The following is a 15139-nucleotide window of genomic DNA, read 5'->3' on the forward strand; positions in this document are numbered from 1 at the left end:
ACATGACATCTATTGTTCATCTGGTCACATGACATCTATTCATCTGGTCACATGACATCTATTGTTCATCTGGTCACATGACATCTATTGTTCACCTGGTCACATTACATCTATTGTTCATCTAGTCACATGACATCTATTCATCTGGTCACATGACATCTATTGTTCCTCTGGTCACATGACATCTATTGTTCATCTGGTCACATGACATCTATTGTTCATCTGGTCACATGCCATCTATTGTTCATCTAGTCACATGACATCTATTGTTCATCTGGTCACATGCCATCTATTGATCATCTGGTCACATGACATCTATTGTTCATCTGGTCACATGCCATCTATTGATCATCTTGTCACATGACATCTATTGTTCATCTAGTCACATGACATCTATTGTTCACCTGGTCACATGACATCTATTGTTCATCAGGTCACATGACATCTATTGTTCATCTGGTCACATGACATCTATTGATCATCTGGTCTCATGACATCTATTGTTCATCTGGTCTCATGACATCTATTGATCATCTGGTCTCATGACATCTATTGTTCATCTGGTCACATTACATCTATTGTTCATCTGGTCACATGCCATCTATTGATCATCTGGTCACATGACATCTATTGTTCATCTGGTCACATGACATCTATTGTCCATCTGGTCACATGCCATCTATTGATCACCTAGTCACATGACATCTATTGTTCACCTGGTCACATGACATCTATTGTTCATCTGGTCACATGACATCTATTGTTCATCTGGTCACGTGACATCTATTGTTCATCTAGTCACATGACATCTATTCATCTGGTCACATGACATCTATTGTTCATCTGGTCACATGACATCTATTGTTCATCTGGTCCACATGACATCTATTGTTCACCTGGTCACATGACATCTATTGTTCATCTGGTCACGTGACATCTATTGTTCATCTAGTCACATGACATCTATTCATCTGGTCACATGACATCTATTGTTCATCTGGTCACATGACATCTATTGTTCACCTGGTCACATGACATCTATTGTTCATCTGGTCACATGACATCTATTGTTCATCTGGTCACATGACATCTATTGTTCATCTAGTCACATGACATATTGTTCATCTGGTCACATGACATCTATTGTTCATCTGGTCACATGACATCTATTGTTCATCTGGTCACATGACATCTATTGTTCATCTGGTCTCATGACATCTATTGATCATCTGGTCACATGACATCTATTGTTCATCTGGTCACATGACATCTATTGTTCATCTAGTCACATGACATCTATTGTTCATCTGGTCTCATGACATCTATTGATCATCTGGTCACATGACATCTATTGTTCATCTGGTCACATGACATCTATTGTTCATCTGGTCACATGACATCTATTGTTCATCTGGTCACATGACATATATTGTTCATCTGGTCTCATGACATCTATTGATCATCTGGTCACATGACATCTATTGTTCATCTGGTCACATGACATCTATTGTTCATCTGGTCACATGACATCTATTGTTCACCTGGTCACATGACATCTATTGTTCATCTGGTCACATGACATCTATTGTTCATCTAGTCACATGACATCTATTGTTCATCTGGTCTCATGACATCTATTGATCATCTGGTCACATGACATCTATTGTTCATCTGGTCACATGACATCTATTGTTCATCTGGTCACATGACATCTATTGTTCACCTGGTCACATGACATCTATTGTTCATCTAGTCACATGACATCTATTGTTCATCTGGTCACATGACATCTATTGTTCATCTGGTCACATGACATCTATTGAAATTCAAGAAATTCAAGAAAGAAATTCAAGATGTTTTATTTGTCACATACACACACAGGGTGTGCAGTGAAATGAAAGTGGCAATGCTCAGCAGGAATGTGCAAGGGCAACAAGTACACACTATTTACAATAAAAAACAACACAATATTTACAGTAAGTGTGTGTGTGTGTGTGTGTGTGTGCCTAAGAGGGGCAGTTGTGTGGGTCTATGTGGGGGTCCTGGTGAGGTCGGAGTTCACAATCCTGATGGCCTGAGGAAAGAAACTCCGTCTCAGTCTCTCTGTTCTTGCAGCGTGACTACGGAGGCGCCTGCCTGACCGCAGCAGCTGAAACAGTCTGTTGTTGGGGTGGTGAGGATCCTTCATGATCCTGCCGGCTCTGGTTCTGCACCTCCTGGTGTACAAGTCCTGCAGGGTGGGAGTGTAGTTCCAATAGTGCGTTCAGCCGAACGCACTACTCTCTGCAGAGCCTTCCTGTCCTGAGCGGAGCAGTTGCCAAACCAGGCTGTGATGCTTCCTGTCAGGACGCCTCTACAGCTCCAGAGTAGAAGGACTGAAGGATCCTCTGGGAAACTTTAAATTTCCTCAGCTGCCTGAGGTGGTAGAGGCGCTGCCTTGCCTTTCTCACCAGAGTGTCTGTGTTTGTTGACCATGTCAGATCCTCGGTGATGTGGACTCCCAGGTATTTATACCCGCTCACCCTCTCCACAGTAGTCCCGTTAATCCCCAGTGGTGAGTACGTCCTCTGTTGTTGTGCCCTCCTAAAGTCCACAATCAGCTCCTTAGTTTTGGTGACATTCATGATGAGGCTGTTGTCCTGGCACCAGAGTGACAGATCAGCAACTTCCTCCAGGTTCATCTGGTCACATGACATCTATTGAAGGAGGAGATGGAGGTGAAGGAGGTGAAGGCTAAATGCTTGTTAACTTAATTTACACATAATCTGATAATAAAATGGTTAAATCTGGAAACTAATTATTCATCACTACTCTTCATCACCCTCCTCCTCCTCCTCCCTCTGTCTTCACAGCGCATGCGCCTCCCTGTCGGACGCGCACACGCTTCGCCTGCTCCTGTCTCGCGCGGCCCCGTGGATTCCAGTCGTCCACGCGCAGTTTCCTGGGAGGAGGAAGAGGAGCAGCGGAGGAAGAAGAAGAAGTTCCTGCTGCAGTTCATCAAGAGAAGAAGAAGAAGAACTCCCTGTAGAAACTTTTTCCACTGTAAACTGCACGCGCGGCCACCGCCTGCGGCTCTAGTGCGCATGCGCTCTCCACAGCTGTTTAGTTGTGATCATTGTGTTATCGGAGCCGGCCGTGACGTCACCAGAGAGACGGGACCGGAGCGGAAGAGGCGCGTGAGTGTTTGTTTACAACGGTGACGTCACAGAGTTTGTTGTTTGTAGTGCTTACACAAACACACACGACGTAGTAGAGTACAACTACACCGAGTACAACTTCACCGAGTACAAATACACAGAGTACAAATACACCAAGTACAAATACACCGAGTACAACTACACAGAATACAAATACACCGAGTACAACTACACATAATACAAATACACAGAGTACAAATACACCAAGTACAAATACACCGAGTACAACTTCACCGAGTACAAATACAGAGTACAAATACACCGAGTACAACTACACAGAATACAAATACACCGAGTACAACTACACATAATACAAATACACCGAGTACAACTACACAGAATACAACTTCACCGAGTACAAATACAGAGTACAAATACACCGAGTACAACTACACAGAATACAAATACACAGAGTACAAATACACCGAGTACAACTTCACCGAGTACAAATACAGAGTACAAATACACCGAGTACAACTACACAGAATACAAATACACAGAGTACAACTACACCGAGTACAAATACACCGAGTATGATGACATCGAGTGTGGTTAATGATGACATCATCGTGATGTTCTGGGTGTCACATGACCAGCAACACCTGCTGCTCTTTGTTTTTCAGGAACTCGCCTGTGTGTGTGTGTGTGTGTGTGTGTGTGTGTGTGTGTGTGTGTGTGTGTGTGTGTGTGTGTGTGTGTGTGTGTGTGTGTGTGTGTGTGTGTGTGTGTGTGTGTGTGTGTGATGTTAAGTGGTGGTAAAAAGAGGATTGGCTTCCAAATCACCAGCGTGACCTCCGACTTTAATCAAACTCCAGCTGGCCAATCGGCGCCCAGGGCGGTCCTGACCGTCCTCCAATCAGCAGTCGCATCCTGCAGAGCTCAAGGAAGCTCCTCCCAGCCAACCACGCCCTTTCTGAAGAGGAAACACGTCTCCCATGATGCCTTGGGGCAGGCTTTGGGGACTTCCTCCAGGTTCAGGGTGGTGAAGCTGGCGGTGGGCGGAGCCTGCAGCAGTGGGCGGGGCCAGCCAATCAGCCGCGGGCGATGGACATGTACGGACGTAACGGAGCAGCAGGAGGGGGCGGGGTTCAGGTGGGTGATGGACACCATGAGACACGCCCACTCTTTGGAGTCCCTGGAGATGATTGGCCGGGACAGAGGCAGAGTCCACTCCCATGACAACGCCCACCTTTTGGCTTGGCCAATCAGAGGACAGGAGGGAGCAGGTCTTATGCAGCGCAGTGGGCCACCTTCGCCAACACACCAAGAACCAATGAACATCCAGGTCCTGGACTGGAACAAGCCAATGGGAGCTCAGGGTTCCGACTTGGCCCCTCCCACTCTTTTGACCCACCCACCAAGCGTTCCTCCCCCGCTCCGGTTGGACGTGGACTCTGCAGGACGGGTACAGAAGCATTTCTATTGGATGACGTGAGCAGCTTTCATCCGCGTTGTTACACAACTGTCTGTCTCTCTGTGCCAGTCTGTCTTCAGGCTGTCTCACTTTCAGCCAAGCCCCCCCCCTGCTGGATCGTACCATCCCACTCGGACGCCTGTTCGGACTCCAGCAGCCTTCAGTCTGGACCAAACCATCTTCAAACTGCCGGGGGACACCAGGTAGCGTTCTGTTGTTAATTAGTTTGGCTGTATATATATATATATATATACTCATACATATACACATATATATATGTATATATATATATGTAAAAACATATATATATATATATACAGGCACGTGCACAGACATTTTGGGGGGCAGGTGCTCAAACCAAAAAAAAGGGCACCCAATGGCAAAAAAAAATTCTGATAGAGTTGAAGCATAAACATCAATACACTGATGATGCAATACATCCTCAACCTGCGTCTCCTCTGGCAGCATCAGACCACTAGCTTACATGTTCTTTATGAATAAAGATGAATTATTATATAGCAACAACAGTACAAGCATTCTGATTGGCTAATGGGTCGTCATGCCAGCCACATATTGCCCTCCTCGCTGGTCTGATACGGATCCGTATTGCCCTCTGACGTCATTTTCAAAATGAGCGATATTGATAGACATCAACAGCCAAGAGTAGTGGTCCTCAAACTAAGGCCCGTGGGCCGGATACGGCCCGCCTCCACATTTGGCCCGGCCCTCTGAACAAGAGAGCCCTTATGATTTTTTTTCTTCAGTCTGGCCACGCAAATCCTAGACTAGCCCCTGTTGAATAGAACGGAATAAGAATTCTCTCTCTCTCTCTCTTTTCTCTCTCTCCTCTCTCTTCCTCTCTCTCTCTTTTCTCTTGAATTCTCTCTCTCCCTCTCTCTTCTCTCTTCTCTTCTCTCTATTTTCTCAACATAACTAACGTCAGTAAACAGCTGGACGAGGCTTTGAAATCACGGAGTTTTTGTTTGTTTATTTTTTTAGGAAACGTCGGACCAGTTGTGACGTCATGTTTTCAGCAGCGTAATGTTGTGGTCGATTTATCACAAAACAACGTTAGGGGACAAACACCGTCAGGACCTGTTGGTCTGATGCTGCGCGTCAGAGGAGAAGGAGGTGCAGCCGTTTGGTGGCGCGAGGAGCACTGCGGGGAGGAGGAAGTGGAGGAGGGAGGAGCGCGGCGGGGGGAGGGAGAGGAGGGGGGGGGGGCTCGTGAGCGCCATGAGCGGTCTAGGCGAAATTCTCACAAGAACTCAAATAAATGCCCCGTCGGATATTAAAACACATTTGGGGGGACTTGATGACAGAAAGAGTAACTTTTATTCTTAAATACGGATGAATAAAAAAAAATTGTCTCCAGCAAAAAGGGCACTTTACTCATCCAGGGCAAAGGGGCGGAGCTTGAGCACCACTAGGGCTCTACCTGTGCACGTGCCTGTATATATACATACCCATATACACATATATATATGTATGTATATATATATACACATACACATATATACATATATATATATATGTATATATATTTGTATATGTATATATATTAGGGCTGTCAATCGATAAAAAAAAATTAACTAATTAATCGCACATTTTGAAATTCATTAATCGCGATTAATCGCAGTTAAAAGTTAAAAGTTCATTCTTTTTAAAGACCAAACTTCACACAGAGCTGTGTTTTCAAAGAGGCTCCTACCTATAAAGTGCCAGTGAGGTATTTAATATTGTGGATGATGAATTGTTTCTTCAGTGAAACATCAGAGGTATCCGAGCTAGGCTAGCGGCTAGGCCAACTCGTCCAGCCATACCATCCATTATCATGGCTAATGTGCGATCCTTGGACAATAAAATGGACCACATTAGACTGCTGCAGACGGAGCAGCGAGACGTGAGGAACTGCTGTGTGCTTATCTTCACGGAAACATGGCTAAACAACAACATCCCCGACTCTGCTGTGAGACTGGAGCAGCTAACGTGCTACCGAGCGGACAGAGCCCTCGCTGATGGAGGGAAAACTCGCGGCGGGGTATGTGTTTACATCCGGGACGCATGGTGCCGGGACGCTGCCGTGGTATGTAGACACTGCTCACCACTGGCGGAGTTTATGATCGTAAGGTGCCGTCCTTTTTATCTGCCGAGGGAATTTACGGCGATTCTGCTAGTCGCTGTTTACATCCCCCGACCTCCAACAACAGTGACAGAAATGCGGCACTCGGTGAACTGTATCAGGCCATCAGCGAACAACAGACGGCTCACCCAGACGGCTTCACCATCTTTGCTGGAGATTTCAACCATGCAAACCTTAAGACTGTCCTTCCCAAACTACACCAGCATGTTGATTTCCTACAAGAGGAGACAACATTTTGGATCTGGTCTACACAACCCACAAAGGAGCGTACAAGGCCTCCCCCCACCCCCACATAGGTCTCTCTGACCACATCACCGTCATGCTAATGCCAGCATACAGACCCAGAGTGAAAGCCTCCAGACCGGTTCTGAAGCAGGTATGGGTGTGGCCAGAGGGGGCCTCCTGCGCTCTCCAAGACTGCTTTGACTCAACAGACTGGGGAATGTTTAAACAGGCAGCCACATACAACGACCACACAGACATTGGGGAGTACACAGACACTGTTACTTGTTACATTAGCAAGTGCATTGATGATGTGACCCATGTAAAGACCATCACCACTCGGGCTAACCAGAAGCCGTGGCTAACAGGGGAAGTCCATCGGCTGCTGAGGACTAGGAATAGGGTCTTCAGAGCTGGGGACGAAACGGACCTGAAAACAGCGAGAGCCAACCTGTCCCACGGCATCAGGAAAGCAAAAAATTCCTACACAAAAAAGATAACCCGGCACTTTAAAGACAGCAGAGACACACGCAGCCTGTGGCGGGCATTCAGACCATCACAGACTATAAACCCACGCCACAGAACTGCGACAGCAACATCTCTCTGCTAAACAACCTCAACAGCTTCTTTGCCCGGTTTGAAGCACAGAACAGCACTCGTCCACACAAGACTCCGCCCCCTCCCCACGATCAGGTTCTGTGCCTGTCTGCTGCCAGCGTGAAGAGGACTCTCTCGTCCATCAACACCCACAAGGCAACAGGTCCAGACAACATCCCTGGTCGTGTGCTGAAGGACTGCGCAGAGGAGCTTAAGGACGTCTTCACGGATGTCTTTAATACTTCTCTGAGACAAGCTGTTGTTCCATCATGCTTCAAGGTAACCACCATCATACCTGTGCCAAAGAAATCCACTCCGTCCTGCTTCAACGACTATCGTCCAGTGGCACTGACCCCATAATCATGAAGTGCTTTGAACGACTAGTCATGTCGCATATCAAATCCATTCTCCCCACTCTGGACCCTTTCCAGTTTGCATACCGGGCCAAACGGTCCACGGAGGATGCAATCTGCTCTGCTCTCCACCCAGCCCTCACCCACCTGGACAAAAAGACTCCTATGTAAGAATGCTGTTCATAGACTTTAGCTCAGCATTCAACACAATCATCCCACAACAACTAATCTGCAAACTTGACCAGCTGGGGCTCAACACCTCGCTGTGTAACTGGCTGCTGGACTTCCTGAGTGAGAGGCCACAAGCAGTACGTGTTGGCAACAACACCTCGAGCAGCATCACACTCAGCACAGGGGCCCCTCAGGGCTGTGTGCTCAGTCCCCTGCTCTTCACCTTGCTGACTCACGACTGCAAAACCAGCTACAGCACCAATCACATGGTCAAGTTTGCAGACGACACAACATTGATAGGTCTCATCACCAAGGATGACGAGACCCTCTACAGGAGGGAGGTCAACCTTCTGACCACGTGGTGCGGAGCCAACAACCTCCTGCTCAACAACAGCAAGACCAAAGAGATCGTTGTTGACTTCCGGAAAGGCCACACCCATCACCCACCACTGACCATCAACGGTGCGGACATTGAGCAGGTCAGCAGCACCAAATTCCTGGGGGTGGAAATCAGTGAGGACCTCTCGTGGACAGCCAACACTACATCGCTGGCAAAGAAAGCACAGAGGCGCCTCTACTTCCTCCGGAAACTGAGGAAAGCAGGGAGCCCCCCATCCATCATGTGCACCTTCTACCGCGGCACCATGGAGAGCATCCTGACCAACTGCATCACTGTGTGAGGCGGAAGCTGCACAGACCACAGCAGGAACGCCCTGCAGCGCATAGTGAAGGCAGCTGGAAGGATCATGGGTGCCTCACTCCCCCCCCTCCCATCCCTGCAGGACATATACAACACCCGCCTCACCCGCAAAGCGACCTCGATTGTGAGTGACCCTGCCACCCCTCACACGGTCTCTTCAGCCTCCTGCCCTCTGGGAGGAGGTACCGGAGCCTCCGGGCTCACACCGCCAGGCTGTCCAACAGCTTCATCCACAAGGCTGTCAGGAAGCTGAACTCTCTCCCCATCCTCCCACTCCGTCCTCTCTCAGACTCACATGTCTGAATGCTGCTAGCACAATTTATGTTGTCTATATGTTTACATGTTTCTTACTATTTTTGCACTTTATGTTGTCTATGCACTTTATGTTGTCTATATGTTCACAAGTTTTTTTTACTATTTTTGCACTCTATGTTGCACAATTCACTTTATGTTGGACAGAAGAGAAACGCAATTTCGATCTTCTGTATGTTTGCACATATGGAAAATTGACAAATAAAACTGACTTTGACTTTGATTAGTTAAAAAAAAAAAAGTATATTGAGACCCCATTGGTCCTGTCATCTTTACCACTGAACAGCAGAACCAGTGGCCTTGGTGACTGACTGACATTCACATATGTCCTGTTCACCCTCTGGAGGCTGGGGGCATTTTATACATTTTACAAAAACATGTAAATTCACCTTTTAAAGGCGTTTGCATGTGACACACCCCCACGTGTTATACATCAAACATTCCAGAACAATCTCAGCTCTATTCAATGAGGCTCAGTTGTCCTGGTGCCGTGTTCTCTGCTCTCTGACTGACAGGCTGCAATAGAGCCTTACCTGTGAGGTGGGAGGTCCTTTGTGATTTACTGAGTGTTCATTGGTTGTTTCTTACCCAAAATGTTGACAGACAAACGGATTGACCAATCACGTTGAAGGTTTCGTGTGACGAGTTCTTTCCGCGCCGCGTCCCCCGACACGTCGCCCCTCCGTTCCTCTGTGTATCAGAGGGGGAGACGGGAGGAAGGAGGAGCAGGAGGAAACCCGACTGATTCATCCACGAGTTAAACTCATTTATGATCCTTATTTTCGCGGAGAAATAATTGTTTTAAAAACGGAAACAGTGTTAAACCGTACTGCCGCGGCTTGACACTCGGTTTGAGTGTAAAAACTTCAACGAACACCGGAAGTAAACAAAGTTGCGTTAATTGCGTTAAAATATTTTAGTGCGTTAACGCGGCCAAATTAATGGCATAGATTAACACGTTAACGCTGACAGCCCGAATATATATACATATGCTCAGGCACGTGCACAGGTAGAGCCCTAGTGGTGCTCAAGCTCCTCCCCTTTTGCCCTGGATGAGTAAAGTGCCCTTTTTGCTGGAGCCACTTTTTTTCTTCATTAATAAGTATTTAAGAATAAAAAATAGTCTTTGTCATCAAGTCCTCCCAAATGTGTTTGGATATCTGTCGGGGCATTTATTGGAGTTCTTGTGAGAATTTCGCCCCGACATGCTCCGCGGCGCTCACGAGCCCCAGCCGCGCCCCCGCCGCGCCCTCCCTCCTCCTCCTCCTCCACTTCCTCCTCCGCGCTGTGCTCCTCGCGCCACCAAACGGCTGCACCTCCTTCTCCTCTGACCCGCAGCATCAGACCAACAGGTCATGAGTCATGACGGTGTTTGTCCCCTGACGTTGTTTGGTGATAAATTAACCACAACTGAAAATATTACGTCACAACTGGTCCGACGTTTCCTAAAAAAAATAAACAAACACAAATTCCCGAAATCCGTTTCAAAGCCTCGTCCAGCTGCTTACTGACGTCATGTTTGAGAGAGAGAGATCTGTTTTATAAATGCCATTTAGACAATTTCGATAGTATGTTGAATTTATTAATTCATTTTATAAATGTCACAATAATTCACAGCTAGAACAGAGCAGCTAAACTATGCTAACAATAGCTCTCGGTGTCATGCTATCCATGTGCCACATTGTTTGATGTGGTATGTTTCTTTGTTTTGTCTGTTCCAGTTTTACAAAGATCAATCTTGTATGAGTAATTGCAGATGGTGAAAAGAGTAAACGCAAGAAAAAACAACACTTGTAATAGCTTCTTACTAACCAAGAGTGATTTCATGCTGGGAAACATCAGATTGAGGCCTTATAACGTTTTTACAGAAGTTTGATATTTCCCGGCATGACCGAACGGTCGAGGTTAGTACGTTGTTTATTATATGGCATTTTTGGCTCCTATTATTTTGTAAATGAAAATAAATTGTAATTGTTAATAGAAAACATGTCATTTTGTTCAACTCTCATGTCTTCTCGCGACACAATGTGTTTCAAGTGTTGCTAGCAACCAACTCCTTAACTTGGAAAAATCATTTTGTCATTGGGTGCCCTTTTTTTTGGTTTGAGCACCTGCCCCCCAAAATGTCTGTGCACGTGCCTGCATATACTCATATATATACATATACATATATATGTATATATATACATATACGCATATATACACATATATATATGTATATATACATACATTCATATCTATACATATACACATATATATATGTATATATATATACTCATATATATACATATGTATGTGTATATATATATAAACATATACATATACTCATATAAATTCATATATATTTAACACATCTGCCAATGTTTTTCTTATTGTTATTTTCTAACATATTTATATTTGTTTTATTATTTTCTGATGTATTAATTAGTGAAAGCTGTATTAATATATAATGTTTAGAATCATGAGCAGAAGAGAACAATAAACGATGAATGGAGCCTTGTCCTCACGCTGAGGGGGCGGGACAAGAATGTCACCGCAGTCTTTCTATTGGCTGAGACAGTGAGGGGGCGGAGGCTGGAATGAGATAACAGCCAATCAGACAACAGTGTGTGTGTGTGTGTGGATGAGAACCGGACGTCTCTCACTCGAGGTTTAGTTCAACACCTGGACGTCTCGAGGCAGCTGATGCTGATTGGACGAGCAGAGAAACAACCAATCACAGACGAGAAGGAGGACATGGGACAATAACCAGGCACAGCAACGTCTCTGGACTTCAACCGGGGACATTGGACTGGCTTCTCTGATTGGACGAGCTGTGGCCGAGCTCTGATTGGACGAGCTGTGGCCGAGCTCTGATTGGACGAGCTGTGGCCGAGCTCTGATTGGACGAGCTGTGGCCGAGCTCTGATTGGACGAGCTGTGGCTCAGCTCTGATTGGCCGGTGGGCTGTGATTGTTCGGAGATGTTAAGGATTTCTTCTCCCCTCACTGACCCCGCCCCCTGTCCTCGTCCTCAGCGGCGTCCTCCGTCAACGCCGCCCCTCCCACTCAGGACTCTGAAGCTTGTTGCTAAGCAACCCGAGGCACCCGTTGTCTTACGAGATCGGAGGAAGGTCAAAGGTCAGTTGTCTGGCGTCAGGGACTCCTGGCCGGGTGCCGGGCGGACAACCTCTGAACCCAAACCCAAGGCGAGTCAGAGGTTGTTGACCCCGACCTCATGGGGTCGGCCAATCACGGAGGCTCTGGCCCAAACTACCAACCAACCACAGCCTCACGTGAGCCCGGCAGTCTGGCTCCAGGCGGCCCCTCATTGGTCGATCCCTGTTAGAGCGCCGCTCAACGGGCGGGGCTCTGACGCCACCATGATGTCACTGCTGCTGCTCTGCCACAGGTAGCCAATCAGATCCACCTGGAGGTCAAAGGTCAACCCCAAGCCCCACATGTTTAGATTCATTACCTGATGACTTTGTGCAGGTTGTTTGGGTCTGCAGGTTTAGTCTACCTGGTCTCTCACCTGTCTCTCTCTAACCTGTCTCTCTCTCTAACCTGTCTCTCTCTAACCTGTCTCTCTCTAACCTGTCTCTCTCTCACCTGTCTCTCTCTCACCTGTCTGTCTCTCACCTGTCTGTCTCTCACCTGTCTGTCTCTCACCTGCCTGTCTCTCACCTGTCTGTCTCTCTCTGTGTCTCATAGCAGTTCCAGTAGCAGTCCGATCGCCATCGACAACAAAATTGAGGCGGCCATGGTGAGTGATCACTGTGATGGAATATATATATATGTGTATATATATACACATATATATATGTGTAAATATATATGTGTATATATATATACACATATATGTGTATATATATATGTGTAAATATATATACACATATATGTGTGTATATATATATATATGTGTGTATATATATATATTTGTGTGTATATATATATGCACAATATATATATATATACACACTAATATATATATATTTGTGTGTATATATATATGTATATATATATTTGTGTGTATATATATATATATTTGCACACATATATATATATATAGATATATATATACACAAATATATATATACACACAAATATATATATATATATATTAGTGTGTATATATATGTGTGTGTGTATATATTTGTGTATATATAGATGTGTGTATATATATATGTGTGTATATATATATTTGTGTATATATATATACACACATATATATATGTGTGTGTATATATTTGTGTATATATAGATGTGTGTATATATATATATGTGTGTGTATATATTTGTGTATATATATAGACACACATATATATGTGTGTGTATATATTTGTGTGTGCATATATATATATTTGTGTGTATATATATATATATTAGTGTGTATTCATATGTGTGTATTTATATATACATATTTGTGTTTATATATATATATATTTATGTGTATATATGTGTGTGGAAGCAACATGTTGTCATGTTTGATATATTTTCACTTTCTTTTAAATTCTGCAGCTCTTTATAATTATTGTGTTGGGACTCCGCCCCCTGCTGGCCAAAGTACACTGACGTGTGTGTGTGTGTGTGTGTGTGTGTGTGTGTGTGTGTGTGTGTGTGTGTGTGTGTGTGTGTGTGTGTGTGTGTGTGTGTGTGTGTGTGTGTGTGTGTGTGTGTGTGTGTGTGTGTGTGTGTGTGTGTGTGTGTGTGTGTGTGTGTGTGTGTGTGTGTGTGTGTGTGTGTGTGTGTGTAGGACCTGGTTAAGACTCACCTGATGCTGGCGGTCAGAGAGGGGGTGGAGCTTCTGCAGGAACAAATCAGAGAGCTGCATGAAAAGAACCAACAGCTGGAGCAAGAGAACCACATCCTGAGAACCCTCACACACACTACACACACTACACACCACCCCTAACACACACTACACACCACCCCTAACACACACTACACACAACCCCTAACACACACTACACAACCCTCACACACTACACACACACACCCTACACACACTACACACAACCCTCACACACACTACACACAACCCTCACTACACACACACACTATATACACTACACACCCTACACACACTACACACACTATATACACACTACACACACACACACCCTAACACACACTACACACAACCCCTAACACACTACACACAACCCTCACACTGCACACACACACACACACACAACCCCTCACACACACACACACAGCCCTCACACACACTACACACAACCCTCACACACTACACAGCCCCTCACACACCACACACAACCCTCACACACACTGCACCCCTCACACACACTACACACAACCCCTCACACACACTACACACAACCCCTCACACACACTACACACAACCCCTCACACACACTACACACAACCCCTCACACACACTACACACACACACACACACAACCCTACACACACTACACACAACCTAACACACACTACACACAACCCTCACACACACACACACCCCTACACACACCTACACTACACACTACACACACACTCACACACTACACACAACCCCTCACACACACTACACACAACCCCTAACACACACTACACACAACCCCTAACACACACTACACACAACCCCTAACACACACTACACACACTACACACAACCCCTCACACACACTACACACAACCCCTAACACACACTACACACAAACCCTAACACACATGATACACACAATATTTATAATATTCACAACAGCTAACGCACAACAAACATTATACACACAATATACACACATTACACACAACACCTAACACACAACATTCCACACAATACACACAACACCTAAAACACAACATACACACATTACACCTAACACACATAATATACACAATGTACACACAACACAGCTGAGATGTTGAAGATGAAGCTGGAGATGAAGAAGAAGACATTGATGATGATGAGGATGAAGATGAGGATGATAAATGGTTGAATCTACCAAATTAATAAAGTTTAACTACAGATCAGCTTTTGGAGAAAATGTTCTTGTTCACACAGTTTAGTCCAGTTGAAACTAGT

The 15139-nt window shown here is 45.3% G+C and overlaps 1 protein-coding gene across 1 annotated transcript; it reads left to right on the forward strand.

Annotated features, from left to right (window-relative positions):
* Positions 1–2362: 2362 nt before the first annotated feature.
* On the forward strand, positions 2363–14065 carry zgc:153012 (uncharacterized protein LOC777626 homolog). The gene is made up of 6 exons (XM_056443165.1): positions 2363–2726; positions 2853–3176; positions 3821–4602; positions 4681–4814; positions 12802–12853; positions 13844–14065. Exons 3-6 carry the CDS (start codon positions 3940–3942, stop codon positions 14000–14002), a joined length of 1008 nt encoding a protein of 335 aa, XP_056299140.1. The 5' UTR covers positions 2363–2726; positions 2853–3176; positions 3821–3939; the 3' UTR covers positions 14003–14065.
* Positions 14066–15139: the final 1074 nt, after the last annotated feature.

The sequence above is a fragment of the Pseudoliparis swirei genome, chromosome 21 (genome assembly GCF_029220125.1).
Source record: "Pseudoliparis swirei isolate HS2019 ecotype Mariana Trench chromosome 21, NWPU_hadal_v1, whole genome shotgun sequence".
NCBI lineage: Eukaryota > Metazoa > Chordata > Actinopteri > Perciformes > Liparidae > Pseudoliparis > Pseudoliparis swirei.

Bases quoted from the DNA above. Each gene is read 5' to 3' on its own strand.
- zgc:153012 (XM_056443165.1), top strand. From the start codon at position 3,940: ATGTTAAGTGGTGGTAAAAAGAGGATTGGCTTCCAAATCACCAGCGTG. The intron at 4,603-4,680 runs GTACAGAAGCAT...TCTCTGTGCCAG, and splicing joins ACGTGGACTCTGCAGGACGG to TCTGTCTTCAGGCTGTCTCA. The intron at 12,854-13,843 runs GTGAGTGATCAC...GTGTGTGTGTAG, and splicing joins ACAAAATTGAGGCGGCCATG to GACCTGGTTAAGACTCACCT.